This window comes from Rhea pennata, chromosome 4, assembly GCF_028389875.1.
Source record: "Rhea pennata isolate bPtePen1 chromosome 4, bPtePen1.pri, whole genome shotgun sequence".
NCBI classification, from domain to species: domain Eukaryota; kingdom Metazoa; phylum Chordata; class Aves; order Rheiformes; family Rheidae; genus Rhea; species Rhea pennata.
The window spans coordinates 34,272,184-34,290,046 of record NC_084666.1 but is presented as its reverse complement, the minus strand read 5'-3'; the positions used below and the strand labels follow the sequence as shown (position 1 = coordinate 34,290,046).

General features: G+C 43.0%; 1 protein-coding gene across 3 annotated transcripts; it reads left to right on the top strand.

Moving 5' to 3' along the window:
• Positions 1–37: 37 nt before the first annotated feature.
• On the top strand, positions 38–17,863 carry LOC134140461 (cytochrome P450 4V2). 3 transcript variants are annotated; one of them, XM_062575682.1, is made up of 11 exons: positions 38–152; positions 3,931–4,043; positions 4,584–4,669; positions 5,636–5,826; positions 6,285–6,354; positions 7,441–7,567; positions 7,957–8,148; positions 9,724–9,826; positions 10,345–10,479; positions 10,680–10,859; positions 12,261–17,863. In XM_062575682.1, exons 1-11 carry the CDS (start codon positions 38–40, stop codon positions 12,431–12,433), a joined length of 1,485 nt encoding a protein of 494 aa, XP_062431666.1. In that variant the 3' UTR covers positions 12,434–17,863. The 3 variants fall into 3 exon arrangements, with proteins under 3 accessions (XP_062431666.1, XP_062431665.1, XP_062431667.1); XM_062575681.1 differs by lacking the exon at positions 38–152 and adding an exon at positions 1,520–1,796; XM_062575683.1 differs by lacking the exon at positions 38–152 and adding an exon at positions 3,700–3,759.

The window sequence follows — 17,863 nt, the reverse complement described above, 5'->3', positions numbered from 1 at the left end:
CAAGGTTTTTACATAGAACGAAGTATAATCACCTGACATGTTGATCTCCATGTTACAAGGATGGAACATGAACCTCTTAGTCCTGCAACTTGCTTCTTTCCTGAGATCTGATTGCATGCAAGAAGGGAGCGATCACAGTGCAGCTTGCCTTTGTATGTGCTTGAAGAACTGAGTATTTATCTGCTAATTTCTGTCATGAGCTAATACAAATAACAGCAATAGTATCAAAGTTCATTTCCAGCTGTTTACTGTGTTGAAATTATAAGAGCCGGCATTTGTGAAGATGTGCTTACTGGAAAATTACAGGAGCAAAGTTCCAAAAGTTGCTTTTTTCTGCTGCCACTGACATCTGCCATTCCTTGGTTTCTGATACTGTGAGCGCGCTCATGTATTTCTTCTCTTACTTGCTTTGGTTTATGCTGTTTGCTGGTGTACTGAAATGCATGGATATCAGAAAGCTTTCATGATATGCTCAGGCCTCAGGAATAGGGGATGAAGTTTTGCAAATCTTCAGCAAAGCAGTCAGGGCCTGGGTAGTGCTACCCTTGAAAACTTTAGTCCTCTGCCATGGAGAAGCCTGCCTTGGACCGAGCTATTGCATGTGAGCAGTGCTTTCTTCTTGCTAGACTTCTGTTTAGCCACAAGGTTTCTGAGCATTGGAGTCTTTGAGGAACAGCTGCTTAGCAGCTGGGCAGCAGTGAGAGCAGACTCTGCATGCTCCTTAAAGGAGGCAGGAAGAGAGAATGGCTACCACGCTGCTTTTCCCCAGTGCTTTGCAAGATGCTTGCTGGCCTGACCCACCTGGAGGCCCTACCTGTGGAGAGGAGCTGTAGAGGTACAGAGCTCTTTCCTGTGCCTGTAGTCTCACCTGGCCAGTGTGCCTGTAGCACTGCCTGATGCTGCTGGCTGTGTTACTGGCACCCTTTAGCCTGTGACTGAGCATTCAGTAGTGAGATCAACCATGCTTATTTGAGCAGAGAAGCATTTCTGTACTTTGCAGTGCTCTTGATCTCAAGCCTGTATGGCACTGGTGTGTGTGACCCCTTTCAGCCATCAGCTCAGCACAAGAGAAGAGTGCCTTGTCTTATGTGCCAGAAACTTCAGGTATCATGGGTTGGAGAGCACTGGAACGGTTCTGTGTTGTGGAATGATATTCCTTGAGCATCTGCGTTGAACAAACCCGTCTTTCCCAAATCAACAAAAAAATCTTTTTTTTTCTCTCTCTTTGTAGCAGTTTGTGGCTTTTCCTTATATGATCTTACATGTTATTTGTGATGGCTCCTGTGACTTCAGTCAGATGAGGGCAAAGTAGCAGTGTTGTTTCCTGACACTGTTTGCTGTGCACTCATGAAGTACTTACAGGCAGCCTCTCAGCTGCTCTCGTTCCTCCTTATCTGCTGGCTGTCTGTAGTTTCTTTATTTGTTTTCCTGGCATAGAGCCTGTGGGCCATGGGTGCCAGCCCCGCCTCCGGCTTTTGTGGCCGGGCGCAGGCTCAGAGCAGGAAGGCAGCCGGCAGTGACGCTGGCTGCAGGAGACAGAGGACTTCTGGCCTGGTCGGGGACAAGGCGTGGAACAGCCAGCTGGGAGGTGGTAATGGAGGTCCTGCAGAGAGGAGCCCAGCCGCTCCCCTGGGTGGCCGGGGTCGTGGCTCTGCTCTTGACGGTTGTGGCAGCGTGCTTCCTGCACTCCCTGGTGGATCACTGGTGGCGGTGGTGGGTGATGAAGCCGATCCCGGGTATCAGCCCCTGCTATCCCCTGCTGGGAAATGCTCTGCTCTTTGAGCGGGAGGGAGAAGGTAAGAGCAGCTTACCCTGTAGCCCAGCTATGGGGCCTTGCGCTGTGTGGGGCTTTGCTGCAGGAGCTACGCCTGGCAAAGGTCTTCGGGGCTGAGCAGTGGCTGTGCAAGCTGTAGGGCGTGCTGTTGCCTTTAGGTCACTTTGGGGCTGTGAGTAACAGAGAGAAACCAGATGAGAAGTGGGGCAGTGGAGAGGAGAGGAGTGAAGCTGTGTAAGCATGGGTTTGTCAGTCAAAGATTAGATGGAGGTGATTCTGAAGGTGGCTCCCAGGTCTTTAATTCTGGACTCAGACTCATTTTTAATCCTTAATGATGTGGAATATGAATGTTGCAGAATGTATTATTATTATTTTTTAGCTGCTCTCATGAGAAGTACTGTTTCACAACACAGAGCGCTGTATTCCCAGCATAGTCATTATCTGTGATCCAAGCAAAGCTTTTAACTTAGGAGGAGAAAATCCTTTTTAAGCAATAGTCTTTCCCCAAGTGAGCATGTGACATAGCATGCTGAACTGTTAGGTAGTCTGTAGAATTTGCTGAGTGTTAGTCTTATGCATTAGATACAAAAGAACTTACTGACTATTTGCAATACTTACCTCAAAAGCAAATATTCCTGTGACGGTGGTGATCAACTTTCTTTCTGTCAGATGCTCAAAAGGGAGTAAACATGGTACACATTCCTTTTCTCTTAGGTACTCTGCTTTAAACAGGAGCACATTTCTTTCTTGAGGAGTCTAGGATAGTGTGAAAGTTACTCCACTATTCCACCGACAGCACAGACAGAGTCTGTCAAGCGTGTGTGATGCCTGTGTATGTCAGTCCATGCTCTCAGCGCGCACACACACGTTCCTGTTTGTGCTAAGCCTTCAGGTATGAAGGACTTGCTCTTTAACTTCCCGACAAAGCCAGAGGAGAGAATTACTAGCTCATGGGAATGTAGTGAAGGCTAGAAAAATACAAGTATGGGTGCACACACTGTCCAGCGCTGACACAGGCTGAGACATGATTCGTCTGCCTGTTCATGCGGGCACACACCTGTGTCTTGCAGCAACATTATTTCCTCTGGATCCAATCCTGCTCATTCCAAAATACAGCTGCAAAAAAACCTTTATTTGATGGAAGCAAGGGCAAGCAGCTTCCCCTGAAGTTGACTTTGGGAAGCAGTTAGCAGGATCACAGTCAGAATGTAAGGCAAAAACATTCTTTCTGTCTCCAGAAAGTTATTTGATGGAGACTTTTACATTCTGTCAGGTCTCTAATCTGCTTGGTTAGCAGGAGTCATATAGCTTGCAAACTTTAGTTAAGCCCGGGACTTTCCTTCTTTGTTCCTGTTTATTTCTGTAAATATGAATGAAGATTGTATTAGATTTTTTTCATCCAAAATGTAAAAGTTAAGAAAAATGAAATTTGAAGGAGAAAAAGTTATATAGTAAAAAGAAAAATGACTTATTGTCCATCTGATGATGATTTTATTTATTGATATCCATATACAAACACTTGTGCTTCTGGAAACTTGTGAACTTGCATTAGAGTCATGTTAGAAAAAATTCAGAAAATAGCAAAATAATTTGATACTATCAAGCCTTTTGGACAAAGTGTCATTAGAACTTGTGCCTAAGACTACATAATGTATGTCCTGGTCTAGATATCTGTTAGGAAGCAAGCACTGTATTTTTTTTCCCCTGGATTTAGGGACCTTTGAATTGCCAACTCTACAGAGGCCTTGGAAGAAGTCATTTATCCTTTAATCTGGTTTCTCAAAGGGCAAGGGCAGGATTTAATCCCTGAATATCCTGATAGCAGATAGCAGACACCACCTCTAGAATTGCAGAATGAACCTGATTGCCTTCTCTGGTGAGATAATGGGATCTGTGAACAAGGGGAGAGCAGTGGATGCTGTATATTTTGATTCAGCAAGGTCAGACACCATCTCCCGTGGTTTCTTTATAGCCAGACTGGCAAGGTATGGACTGGATAAATGGATGATAAAGTGGGTGGAGAACTGGCTGGACTGCTGTACTCAACCAATATGAAGTCCATCATTTCAGGGCATATTAGAAAAAGTAGATCATGACAGAATTTTTATGTATTCAGGAAGTGCTTTTCTCTGTTTTAATTTGTTTTTACATTTCAGGTTTTTTTAAACAACTGCAACATTATTTTCAAGAATTCAGGAATTTACCATTTTTCAAAATTTGGTTAGGACCCTTGCCTGTCATGGTTTTGTATGACCCTGACAGTGTGGAGGTGAGTGTGCTTGTCTCCTTCATCCTACCTATTGCACTGTCATCTAAAAGCAGTGCCCAACCTGTTAGAGGTGCCGTTCTTTCTGTAAACATTTTGAGAATAAGAGCTTGCAGTGATGTTGAAATGACACTGGCAGTTATCCTCTGACCTACTGCTAAAGAAAGCCTGCAAGTGTGAAAGAGAAAGAGCTGAGCAAATGAGAGCAGCAAATCAATATGTTTAGTAGAAAGAAGTGTCTTCAGCTCCGCCCCCCCCCCCTCCATTCGAACGGTTTTGCTCCCCAGAACTTGACTAGTAGATGGCAGACTGGACCACTGAAATAGAGGTAAAACTTTGCAAAATGTTGGCTGCAGTGCTACTGTGTCTGACTGCCTTTTGCATAAGAACTCAACTGGCCTGTCTTTATTCCCCACCCACTCCCACCCTGAGGTCTGGGGCATTTCAGTGGAGAGATTGAGGATGCATGAAGTAACATCAGCTGAAGTAATCTCTCTCCATCTAACAAGGGATGCTTTTTCCCCTCACTTCTATTTCTGACAGGTTATTCTGAGCAGTTCAAAGCACATAGAAAAATCCTACCTGTACAAATTTCTACAGCCATGGCTGGGCACTGGACTTCTGACAAGGTATAGTAAAATGCAGGTGCAGAGCTGTCTTTTTAAAACTTGCAGAGTATTGGACAGGAAGTGTGTTTGGTGGCAGCACTGTTGAGTGGTTGGTATGCTTGGATAGAGACATGGAGATGATAGCTGTAGTAGTCTTATTCCTTGTGGTGGTCTTGGTAGATATGTAGTATGTTGTATGTAATAACAAGATTTTGGTATTATTTATTTCTCAGCAGCTTTTCACCTCTTGAGGTTGCAGACAAGAGTGTTTATTTTTCTGCATGTTCACTGTCCTTCCTAGATTTCCAAGACCTTCAAGAGGAAGAATGACTATTGTTAGCTTTTTCTTTCTAGAATCTTGGACAGAGAGCTGAGGTCCCTGGTGGCTGGAATGGCATATACTGCCTGTTACTGTTACTACCTTCCTGAATGGTAGTTTTGTCTCCACGTAGGCTTCTAGAGGTGGTGTGGCTTTCTTGTTCTTGCAAGAACTTATTGAGCGGCAAATGTGCCAACTTCGCTGATCAGGGCAGTAGTGAGAGACTGCGAGCTGATGAGATACTCTGAAGAAGTGCCCTGCGTAGTCTGTAGATGAGAGCAGCATAGGTGGAGATTTGCAGGGAAGATAAGATGAGTTAGTGCTTTGATGCTGGATGCTTGTTTTGTCATACAAACAGACACCTTCTGCTCGCTCCTTCTGACTCTGTTCACTGAGTGACCCCTGAGGCTGTATTGCCTGAGGGTTTGCTGGCATGCCCTTTGGGTGACAGCAGCTACAGAAATGGCTGCTTGTGCTTACCTGGAGCCAGAAGCCCATCCTAGTGACTCCTTTTGGAGAGTGCTCTGGACAGTTTGAAGAGTGAGCAAAAGCATATCTGTGTGTGAAGGAATAGCAGGCTGCAGTTTTGCGTATGTGGTTGTCCAATGATAGGAGTCTTGTCTCTGAGCTGAAGTTTTAACACTTCCTTCTGCCCGCTGATTTTGCAGCACTGGAGACAAGTGGCGGACACGGCGGAAGATGATAACTCCCACGTTCCACTTTGCAATCTTAACTGACTTTCTGGATGTTATGAATGAACAAGGGAATATTTTGGTGAATAAACTTGAGAAGCATGTTGATAAGGAGCCATTTAATGTCTGTCCTGATGTCACTCTGTGTGCCCTTGATATAATCTGTGGTAAGTCCTCTTTGATTATTGTGGAGGGACTGGGAATGCTGCAGAAGCTCGTGAGTGCAGGTGCTGCTGTGTGCCACGCTCCTGTGAGGAGACAGCTGAAGAGGAATGTCCTTGCTTACTGTGTGTGAATCTATTTCCATGCCCTGCTGCCTTGCTCCACCTCACCTCACCATCCAGTCTATGCTTTCTCTTAAGATGCTTGAGAGCAGGTGAGTGGTGAGCGAAGTTTGTGGGGCAGGGCGAAGGTAGGTGTCTAAACTGAGGCTGTGTTGAGGAGCAGGACTCCTGGGTGTGGAAATATAAAGCAAATTTATTGCCTGGAAAGGGGTGAATGCATTTACCCATGGAAGGGGTGTTGAGGTGCTGATTAGAGGCTGTGAGCAATAGGAGCTTACTGTGTGCGGTGACTCACCATTTCACTTTCCACTCATGAACCCTCGGTCATTTCCTCTTTGTAGAAACTGCGATGGGCAGGAATGTGGGCGCTCAGGAGAATAAGGATTCTGAGTATGTTCGTGCTGTTTACAGGTAGGATGAAACCTTCCTGGGTTGCTTTGTAGTTGGGTTGGAGTTGATGCTGCTGCTGTCAGGAGTACATTTACTGTGTGAGGAAGCAGTGGTGTTGCAGGGCGTAGGAGGAGGTAGAAAGCCAAAACGGCAGGAAAAACTGCTACAGTGACAGAAAAACTGCTCCACGCCTCCCGTGGCGTTGGAGGTAAAGCACTGTAGTGTTGCATGTCAGCATGATCTGCCAGAGTTGGGAGGGTGCTGATTTAGGCAGCGTGTTAAAGCTGAGTCACTGCTCCTCTGCAGTGGTATTTACCCTGTTCAAACTGTATGTGACTCTTCAGTGGGTTAGGAGAAACCATGGTCTGTATTGGTACCACAGTGGCGTTCCAACCCGGATGATAGGTAGCCCCTTGGGGGGTCTGACTCCTTATGAGGCTTGTTGGGACAGCTGTGTTATATAAAAAGAGCAGAGTTTTCCCAGTACCCAATTGATAGTACAGGTGGGCCTGAAACGGGTCTGCAGGTAGTTATTGCTCCTTCAAGTCCCTTCTTGCAGCCAAAAGCATGGGAGGGAGCTGAATAACAATGACAGAGCCCTTCAGAGCATTCTCCAGTGTACTTGAACACATATATCCTGCTTGACTGTTTATTTCAAGTGTACCTCTCACTGCATGCCATACATGGCATATGGACAGTCAAGTAGGAGTATGGGACTTCCAGAGGGCTGTTTGAGGTCACAGGGCAGGTATTTTGGAGAGTTGGCACAGGTTGTTAATCTTTGCTGGATATGATCCATGCTGTGGATGTGGAGAGGAGCTGGGTAACTGAAAATGTCTGTTTCAAGAGGATTCTCGCTAAATGAGTGTTGAGTTGTATGATCTCCTCAGAGATCACTGGTTAAAGATGTAATTCATGGTGATGCTGAAATGCTGGGACATGTACAGAAATTTTGAGATGGTCAAAAAACAAGAAGTCTTGTTTTGGTAGGTTTTGGTTAGTTCTGATACATAGGGGCAAGTACAGCTGGTTTTGTTTCTCGAAAATGTGTAGTGGATTTACATTTTGTCAAGAAATGTTATTTACTGTAATTGTTGTGCCCCCTAGGATGAGCGATCTAATCCAACGGCGACAGATGAGCCCTTGGCTTTGGCCTGACTGTGTATATATGCTGTTCAGAGAAGGAAGAGAGCATGAGAGGAGTCTCAAGATCCTTCACAGTTTTACAGATACAGTATAGCATCTTTCTTTTTAGGGTGGGGCCTAGCTGATAGAGGAGAGTTCTACATTAGTAAACATTTTCCAAGTAGGTGATGAGGTTCATCCCCATTCACATAAATGCATTTGTGTCTTATATTGAGTTGTCAGGAAGACAGCTCCTTACCCGTCTGTTTGCCAATAATAGCAATACTAATTAGTTAATTGAAGGGCTCAGTTCTGAGAATGCTGGAGATGTTAGAAGCTCTCCACCTGTTTCTGGGTCTTCACCTTGGAAAGATGATACTCAACCATTTCTCTGATTCACCATTTTTTTAAAAAAATAATTGAAATTTGTGTGATGTAGACTGGCTGTGTGTATGATAGCCATAGGAGACATGGAGTACATGATATTTTGAATCTCAGGTAATTGCAGAAAAAGCTGCAGAACTTGAAAACCCCAAGCAAGGGAAATGTGATGCTGATGGCAACTGTGAAGGAAGAGGCTCCCAAAAGAGAAAAGCTTTCCTGGATATGCTCCTGAGTGCAACAGATGGTGAAGGGAACAAACTGAGCTACACGGACATTCGTGAGGAAGTGGATACTTTCATGTTTGAGGTACCCAGAGGAGCTGTTGTGGGGTTCTTTTGTTTTCTGAACCTGAGACTCACCATTTACAGACTGACTACTATCTCTGGAGGTTGGATTTAGTATCAAATTATTTTAGCTTTGGAAGCGTAAGAGGACATGACTGTGTGAAATTACTGTGATGCACAGATTCTTCAAAGCAAGGAATTACCCTTTAGTGACACAGCGTTGTTTCAAAAAGACAGAAGCTTTAGATCCAGAACTGTGTCCCCTAGTGAAATGCTGGGCAACACATCCAACAGTCGCTGCCTATGTGAGCAGGCTCTACTCATGCAAGTGGGTGAGCAATAAGAGCTTAATGTCTGATGTGGGCTGTGAACTTGCAGCTCCTGCTGTAAAGCTCCTTTGTGGCAATGGGAGCTCTTAATGGTTTCTACTTTTTCCCTTGCATTTTATTGGTTGTCTTCACATTTTGTACCTTGTCACATTGGCTGACAGTTTTCCGTTGCTCTCCTGGTCTGTCATGATTCTGTATTGCTTGCTATCATCTTCTTTTGCCTTGTCACCGGTTTGATGAAGGCGCTGAACAATGATGTTGGTTCTCCAGCTTTAGGTGGAGAGTTGACCTCCTTTAAGTGGACCTGAATTTTACCTCGGAGGAGCTTAATTCAGAAGCAATTACTGATTTTGTAATCTAGAAAAACTCTCTTTCTAAATTAATTTCTCACTTCTGCAGTGAGATTTGGGAGAGGCCCAGCACTCTGAACTTCATTACAAGTGCAGCCATTTAGTATCGAAATGCTGTGCTAGTTAGCTTCTCCCTTTTCCTATTTCCTTTTTTTTTCTTGTCTCCTTTCTTCTTTGTTTCCCTTACCTTCCAAGTGTTTGTGCAATGCCGAGAGCTGCAGTAGGTGACCCCTTTTTTCACAGGAAACAAAAATCCTTCCCTCCTGTGCCCACTGTACTGTCCCTCATTTGACCTTTTTTGATAGTACTGTGAAGACTGCAGCTTGTCTGTTATGTCCCTTTTATGATTGGCAGTGGCTGGTCTTGTACTGTGGACGAGACAGTAACCAAGGACATGAATGCAGGTCCATATTGCTGTGTAGGTGTGCTGGCAGAATGCTCTGCTGTACCTCACTGGAGAGCTCCAGCTGGCCTTTTGCAGGAGCTGGGAGGAGAGAGAGCAAGGGATAGAATTTCTGACTTGTGTAGAGGGGCAGGTATCAGTCACAGGACTTTTGAAGAGGAGAGAAGAGCAAGCAGCGAGGGTCGTCATCTGAGACAGAACAGAAAGGAGAGGCCAGGCTACTTTCCCCAGCTGAAATGGAAAGCTTTCAGGAGGCAAAGGAGAAGGAAGGAGTATATTTGCTGGTTTGACATAAGCTCTTTGCCTCTCTTTGGTCATTTCTCAGGCACTGAATCATTGGTCATGTTATACCCTGCTAATCAATGTGATGGATAGTCTTGACTTTTCTTTTTCTCTTGGTTGTTGGACTGGTGAGTCTGGCTTTCCATCATAGCTGCACACCAGAGTGTTTTCATAGGCTGCCTGTGCACAGGAGTAGTGTTGAAGTGCACACCTTTGTGAATCTGGACCTCTAGGGTCACGATACAACGGCTATGGCTATGAACTGGGTGCTGTACCTACTGGGGCATAATCCTGAAGTCCAGCAGAAGGTTCACCGAGAACTGGACGAGGTGTTTGGTACATTTCCATTCTTTCTCTCCTGGGGCAGAGGAGGTGTTGGGTCTTTGTGGGTGGGGTGGTGATACCTCGTCCTTTGTAAGGACTCCGCTAGAGAAGGAAGGGGAGGTTGGAACATGCCATGCAGCTGCTGTGGAGCTGTCAGTAGGTGGAGGTGGTTGGGATGATGTCTGAGAGAGGTCTGCGAGTGAGCATTGAGAAGGGTGGGTGCGGTGTTGGGTGCTTGGGTGAGGGCCTGTGGTTCTGCTGTGTGTTGGTGTAGCAGCTGCTGCTGTATGGCTGTGGTAGTTGACAAGAGGGCGTGGAAGGGGTCTGGTGTGAGGTGTCCCAGGAGGAGTTTAGCAGCACGGTGAGGGTCCTTGCTGAGAAAAAGGATTCCGAGCTTCCAGTGCCAGAGTTTTGTGTGGTCTCGCTGCTGCTGCTTGAGTAAGTTGGGAGCCTTTTCCGGGGTGTGTTTGCATTGCTGAGAAAGGGATGTGTTGGATTTACTGCCCCGTGTGTGTCTGTTTTCTGGACAGGTAAAAGTGAGCGTCCTGTGACGATGGAGGATTTGAAGAAGCTTTGGTACCTTGAGTGCGTTGTCAAAGAAGCGCTTCGTCTCTTCCCTTCGGTTCCGCTGTTTGCCCGTAGCTTGCGGGAGGATTGCTATATTAGTGAGTAGTGTCCTGACTGCTGTGTGTATCCTGACAAGCTCTGCCTGCGCTTGTCGCTTGGAATCCTGCCGGCACCTTCTCATCAGAGGTGTTTCCCAAGGAAAAGTTCCCATGAAGTTTGTGTGCTGTGCAGGTGTTCACTGCAGTCAGTCGCTTACGTTGCTGTTGTGTTGAGTCTCTTCTCCCTTTGTGCCCCTCAGAAGGCTATCAGATACCAAAAGGCACAAACGTTCTTGTGGCAACTTACGCGCTGCACAGAGACCCAGAGATCTTCCCTGACGCGGAGGAATTCAGGCCTGAGCGGTTCTTCCCCGAGAACTGCAGGGGAAGGCACCCGTATGCTTATGTGCCCTTCTCGGCTGGTGCCCGGAACTGCATTGGTAGGTAGTTGAACAGAAAGCCTAGGTAATGCAATAGTGCTGCTCTTGGTGTGGTGGCGGTAGGTGCATCAGAGATGAGTGTGGTGACTTGCTGGATGGTCCTCTGAAAAATTGAGTGTACTGTCTCGTGTGTCAGCTTTGTGCTTGAGCTGCAGGCATGTTTTGTTTTTCTCTTTCATCTGGGTGTCCCAAACGTGCAGCCTGTATCTGACGTATTCTTTTTTCCCTTTTTCTGACACCTCAATTTCTCTTGTGTTTCCACTCTTCCCAGAACTTGTTAGCTCTTCAGGACTGTCTGAGACACTCAACATTTCTGTCAGTGCTTAAAATATAGGCATGATTGTTTACAGTGCAGAATGTATGAAAGGATGTGAATTTCCCCTCCACTGATCTTAAACGTAGAAGGTTAATGTTCAGGGATTGTCATACTTTTTACAAGAATGTCAAATTCATGTTTTTATGTTTTTAAGTTTGTATTTCTGAGGTTTGTCTCAGAAGTAGATGCCCTTCACAGATGAACAGTAAAGTAGGTCTTACTGTGTGTTACAAAGTAGAATCTAACTTGGGTAATGTGTCTAACTGGTTCATATGTGTACAGGAGAATGTATAGGAGAGTATGGAAGGTGGTTCAAAAACAAATTTGCAATATCCATCACTGCACACGTGCACAGACATCCATCTGTGCATCTTTTATAGAGAGGAACCCAGAGAAGGTATAGAACACTGGGTTTTTTTGCCCTGTTCCCATAACTTAAGCTTAAATGAACTTCCTGGACTGTTACAGTTTTAGTTTGATTTACTCCTCTGTTTTCCCCCTTCATCCACCTTTCTCTGAAATCTAAGTTGAACTTTGACCTCTGTCCTAGCAAATCTTTAGTATGTGTAATATTTAATACTCAGTGAGAGAATGGTTGTCTGACTTTCTGTTGCACATGCATCTCCTCTCTCCTTTTCATATGTGAAGTAGTGAGATTTGTCTCTTTCTGCAGTCTATGTGCTGCATCTTCTCCTTTCCCATCCTCCTCTGGTTTCTCAACCATTCCCTCCCTGCCTAGTCCATTCAAGAGATATGACAAGGCTGTTATAATGTGTTATATTAGGTTTATGTGGAATTTGTAGAATTGACTGTTCTTTGCTGTTTGAGCAGTGTGGAACAGGGGAAGGAAGATGGGCTGTATGTTGCCCCAGGAAGGCCAGAGGTGTCATACAGGGAAAAATGCTAGTTTCACTAGTATTTGAATGACCACAGTTTTGTTCCGCACCTAGTTCTGCTCTCAAGGCAGCTATACAATCCATGCTGTGCTGTGTTTCTCGGGTTATTGCTGTGGTCATGTAAATGCAGAAGCTGTTGAAGGTGCAAACGTGACAATAGCACCTCTTTTGCTGCCCTGTAATCTGTAGGTCAGCGCTTTGCACAGATGGAAGAGAAAGCCCTTTTAGCCCTCATCCTGCGGCGCTTTTGGGTGGACTGCTGTCAAAAGCAAGAGGAGCTTGGTCTGACAGGAGAGCTGATTCTTCGTCCAAAAAACGGCATCTGGGTCCAACTGAAGAGAAGACCAAACTCTGTATCATAATGAAAGGAAATTCAAGATGTTACATTCCAAAAACTGTTTAGGTTGGAGAATGTTTTTAAATTGGATGTTTTGAAGGCAGTCCAGTTAGTGAGGCTTGGATTTTTTGGAACTAAAGTTGTACTGCTTATTTCATCAAAAATGATGATATGATAGTCCTGAAGTCCTGTAGTCTTCTAATGAATTTTATGTTCATCTTTAAAGCGCAATCTTTAACCATCAAATTCTATGCCTTGTCTACTTAAATGAATTGCAATAATGCAAAGGAAAGTAAATGATGAGGTGAGGAACTGACCATATTTTACTGTGTTAGTCAAAGCTCGAAACAATGAATGAATGTGCTCTGACATTTTAAGATCCTGCAAACAACGTAGAGAGGTTCTTGTTTGTTGATGTTAATGAAGAATTGCAGTAATGGACCTAAATGCCTCTGAAAATTTCTGACTATTCCTACTTTAGATTAGATTCTCAGACAGAAGCAAAAAGGACTCTGCAGCTCTAAGGTGTTAATGATGATAGAAAATCTTAGAACTTCAGGAAACAAAACAGCAAGTATATTGAGAGATATAGCTGAAGTATTTTTTAAAAAGTTTTGTTCACTACTTCTGCAACAGCCTCAGTAGGATGCTCATAGACGTGTGAGGTTTTTTTCCCCTCCCTGTTTTGTCAGTCAGCATGCATCTGAGGCACTCACAGGGATAACTGTCAAGCCAGCAGGTGCATTTTCTGGTTTTGGGGATCTCCCCACCCTACCAACAGAATGTAATAGTAGTATGCCTCTACTGAGGCTGCTGTATTTATTCACACCATACCACCAAGTCAAGGAGATGCATAATTTGTTCATTCAATAGCGCAAAGGTGTCACCATCTCAGCTTGGAATTCACAGTTATATCCGGATGTCTCCCTCGGACATTCACACAACTTTAGTAATTTCTTCCCTCCCCGCACATTCTGCTCTGTGAAGCTTTGTGTGTTAAAGGAGGATAAGGGAACCACACAACAGACAAAAGCAGACAATTATTAAAGAAAATCTTTTTCTGAATGTTCTTCTAGCAGTATTGGTACCAAGCTGGGGTCCTCCAGCTGATCTGTGCTTCTGCTCTCTGCTCATGCTTCTTTGGGGAGGTGCGGGTTACCCCAGCGTTGTGCCCTGGCACTGCTCAAAGGAGGGCAGGCACAGATAAGCTTGTTTATCTTTTATTACTGATGCAGCTGCTGCTCTGATCCTCCTTAGTGAAACAATCTGTCAAGAGCCTGCATCCTTGCTGTCCTCTGGATGTCAGGCTGTCCCCAGCCAGCAGATGGTGCCTGCTACGGCGCAGGGGACAAGGCACAGCACAGCCAGTTGCTAGGAGGCGATAGAGGTCCTGCAAGGAGCCAGCTCTTGATGGCAGCATGCTTCCTACACTCCCTGGTGGATCACTGGTGGTGGTGGTGGTGGGTGATGAAGCTGATCCTGGGTATTAGCCCCTGCTGTCCCCTGCTGGGAAATGCTCTGGCCTTTGACTGGGAGGGAGAAGGTAAGGGAAGCTTATCCTGTAGTCCAGCTGTGAGGTCTCTTTCACTGTGTGGGGCTTTGCTGCAGGAGCCAGGCGGGTCGGGGGCTTTGGTGGCAGAGCTGTGGCTGGCTAGGCAAGCTGCAGTGTGTACCATCGCCTTTAGGTCTCTTTGCGGCTGTGGGTGAGCTACAGAGAGAAACTGGATGAGAAGCTGGAAGCCAGGGCTAATAGCTAACACTGGACTGGCCCACCTCTAATTGTTAATGTGTTACAAAGTAAGAAAGATGTAATCTGTCTGTCCTGCTTTTGTTTATTTTATAGGTTGTTTTCTTTTGTCTGTTGTGCGCTTTTAATAACACAGGGTGGTTTAATGCATAGGACACCACTGTACTTCATAAAATATCAGAGTAGAAAATATTTCCTATGTTTTCTGAATAAATTAAAATTTTCCTTGAACCTACTGAATTCTTTATATTTTGATAACTTGAATTTTGCCTTTTTCTGAAGATTTTGAAAAACAAAAAAAAAAAAAAAAAAAAAGAAAAAGAAAAGAAAGATTTAACTGCCTAGTTTACATAAATGAGATCACAGACCTGGACAAATAGTTTATTGTAATTGCAACTTTTCTATTGCCATAAAGAAAACAGAAGTGACAGAACAATGGTAATATAACCTTTTCACTTCATTTTCAAAGGCTGTTTTTGTTGTTTGGTGTTGACGAGAAGTTAATTTTACAGAGCTGATTATAAGAATCATTATCTTTATAAAAAGGTGATTTTCAGAGACTATCTTCTTGTAATGCACGTAAAACAAATGAATCATCTTGTGTTTTTCCAAGAGCTTTTTGGTAAAGAATTAGTTCAAACTTCTGGGTGCTTGGTGGTGTGAGCTTTACATGTGTACAAGGTTTGTGTTTAGGATGCATTTTCTCAGGACATCAAGTATGTATCCAAAAACAGGAAGAGTACCTTATGTGTCTTGTTGAGCCCTGTCCTTAAATTGAGGATTTTCAAGACAAATCTAATATTAGTTCATTTTCTTCTGTGATATCTATGTTGTGTACAGTTTTTTAAATTAACAAAACTGTTGCATTCATTTCTATAAGGAAATAATTTTTGTGATACCTGTCTGCAACAAACAGTAGTTTTGCTTGTGCTTTATTTTTAATGCATACTTCTAATGTATGGAGATCTCAAGTGAAAACTGTAACTTCTTTATAACTTCTAATGGGAATAACAAATAATTTAGAGATGCAATGCGGTCTTGCCAAGTTTCCTGATAAAATAATGAGATAATAAAATACTGTGTATTGAAAAGCATGTATACAAAGTAATGTTCATGGTCATTTTCGGATGGTTAGCTATCTTCTGAAGCTTGGAAGTGAAGACTATGAGTAAATTGTAAACCCAAATGTTCATACTGAGTATTGGTTCATATAGAGTAGCCCTAATGATGAGCAGTGATGGCTCCATTTCGGAAATACAACTCTGCCTTACCATAAGAAGTGAATAACCTCCTCTCATACAGAGCGCCCTTTCTTATAGTAGCAAATAGGGCAAACCTTTCTACTGGAGTGAACCAAATGAGTATGCAAGTTGTTCAGGAGCACTATGGTTGTTATGAAGAAAACTGTTAGTAGACTCTCTACATGACTTCCTAAGCAGTGTTGCTTGAAAGTGCTTTCAGGGCTGACTCAGAGGCTCTAGAGGTTTCCAGGCATCTTGACACAAACTGTTTTTTGGGCCCCTGACAGTCACATTTTTGGGACCCGTGTAGGAGATGGACTATTGATGGCTAACTAGTCTTCCTGAATTTTATCTTCATGTACCAAAAGATGAACTCCCTTGGGGAGATGTTAGTATCTTGCTGCATACGGATCCTCTTGACATGATGAACATGGTATCTTACTGTTCCTCTTCTTTCAGCACGTAAAAGACTGAACTTTTGGAGAATCCTTACCCACTTCCCTTCCTGAAAGCAGTGTTGGCGCCATCCTTTGGCAAACCTTTGAATATAGTACTACCTCACTTCATAGTCAGATCATATTTTGAAGGTTGTCTTCTCAGATAGTATGAATTAGAAACTAAACTAACTCACTTTTCTTTTTAAACAAAAATTTAATTCTTCTGAAGGCAGGAGTTCTCTGCTAAGTATGACTCCCATCTTTTCCTAGATAAATGGTCTTTTCTGATCCATGCCTGGACAAGACTTAAAGGGCCTCATCAAGTCAATGGGACACTTGAGTAGACTGAAATGTTCTATCTTATCTAATGACCAACAATGGCCAGCATCAGTTGTTTTAGTTGCAAGAAGCCAGGACTTAGGCAGTTATTAGATACTCTATTTATAAGAAGTTGTCAGAAAAGTGCTTTTGCAAATACATGATATAAGAGTCACTGCTGGATTTTCAGTGTGTTCTGTGATCCTGAATTTGGTCTGCATTGATTTCTTATCTGATAACTGGTGTACAACCATTTCTGGGCTGTATTGCTAGGAAGAGTATTGTGGGCATGTAATTGCAGGAGATGTGAGTATATACTATTAGTGCTTTTATTTTAGTGGAATATGAAAAAATGCAAGAATTGCAGCAGTTTTGATTGAAATCGAGTCAAACAGAAGACAACTTTGGACATGTGAGAGAACTGATTCTTCATCAAAATAATGGTATCTGGACTCAGATGAGAGGCTCAAGATTTTACATCATAAGAAGGAAAGCTTAATATTTTATTTTTAGTACTTGTTTTAGCAGCATTTGGTTTTCTGCTCTGTCTTTTGTCAGATGCATGATAACTATATAGAGTATATATAGAGAATATGTTAGAATACTTGGTGCTTTTTTTCACCTGCAGTATTCAAAGCCATATTTATGATACAATTATAGTATCCTCACTGAGATGGTAGGATGTCCAAAATATGGTGCTGAAATGTGAATATCTTATATTCTTACTGTTTCACTGTTATCTTCCATCATTCCTTTTGAGATGATATTCATTTTCTTCTATCTAAAAACTGATGGGTGTCTCATTACAGAGAAGTAGATACTTGCACTTTTTGAGGTATCTCATTTTCCTCTTTCATGTTGAAATTGTCTTTTGAATATGACTGCAATAAAAAAATGAGACTTTGTTTTGGCAGGCAGAATTAGACCTTAATCAGGCTATAGTATTGCTCAGTCATTCATTTCCTGAGGTGAAACAATTTCATAATTGCTGATACTAGCTGCTGTGAATTTCCTACCTCAATTACCAACAAATTTTACTTAAATCACACAAATGAGAAAGCAGCATGAAGAAAGTAGGCAGCTACACTGCTAGGGTGATTTCGTCTTAAAGAACTTTGACTTGAAGAATATGTATACACACATGTAAATACATACACATATACATACATATATAGGACAAGGTCAAAATGAAACAGGAGAACCAAAACAGAAGTAATATTTTTATTTCAGGTTTTTTACTTCAGATTTTTTATTTTTATTTCAGATTATTCATCTCAATTTTATAGTTGTATCATCAAAAAATTTAATTTTTATCACAATGTTTTGATGAGATCTTCCTTTATCCTTGAATTACTAACTGTGAACTGCAATATCCTGACTTAGTTTCTAGAATATTATTGGTGGGTAAGTGAATATGATAAAGAAAATCAGAAAACTGTAGTCTTACATGGAGCCTTTACAAGGCTAAAGAGTTTTTGATGTCATTTTGGAACTATGTACAATTTTAATTTCTAGCTCTCCTCCTGCTATCAGTCACATTTCCTCTTTGGATTTCAGTGAAACTCTGTAAATTGATATCAGCTAAGAATGTTTCAATGTATTTAATAATTTGTCCTGTAGTAAACGTTTTTTGCTTAATTCATTCAGGAATGTATAGTTAGTAACAAATCATTTTCTCTTGAATGGAAATACAGCTCTGTTGATTTAGTTGA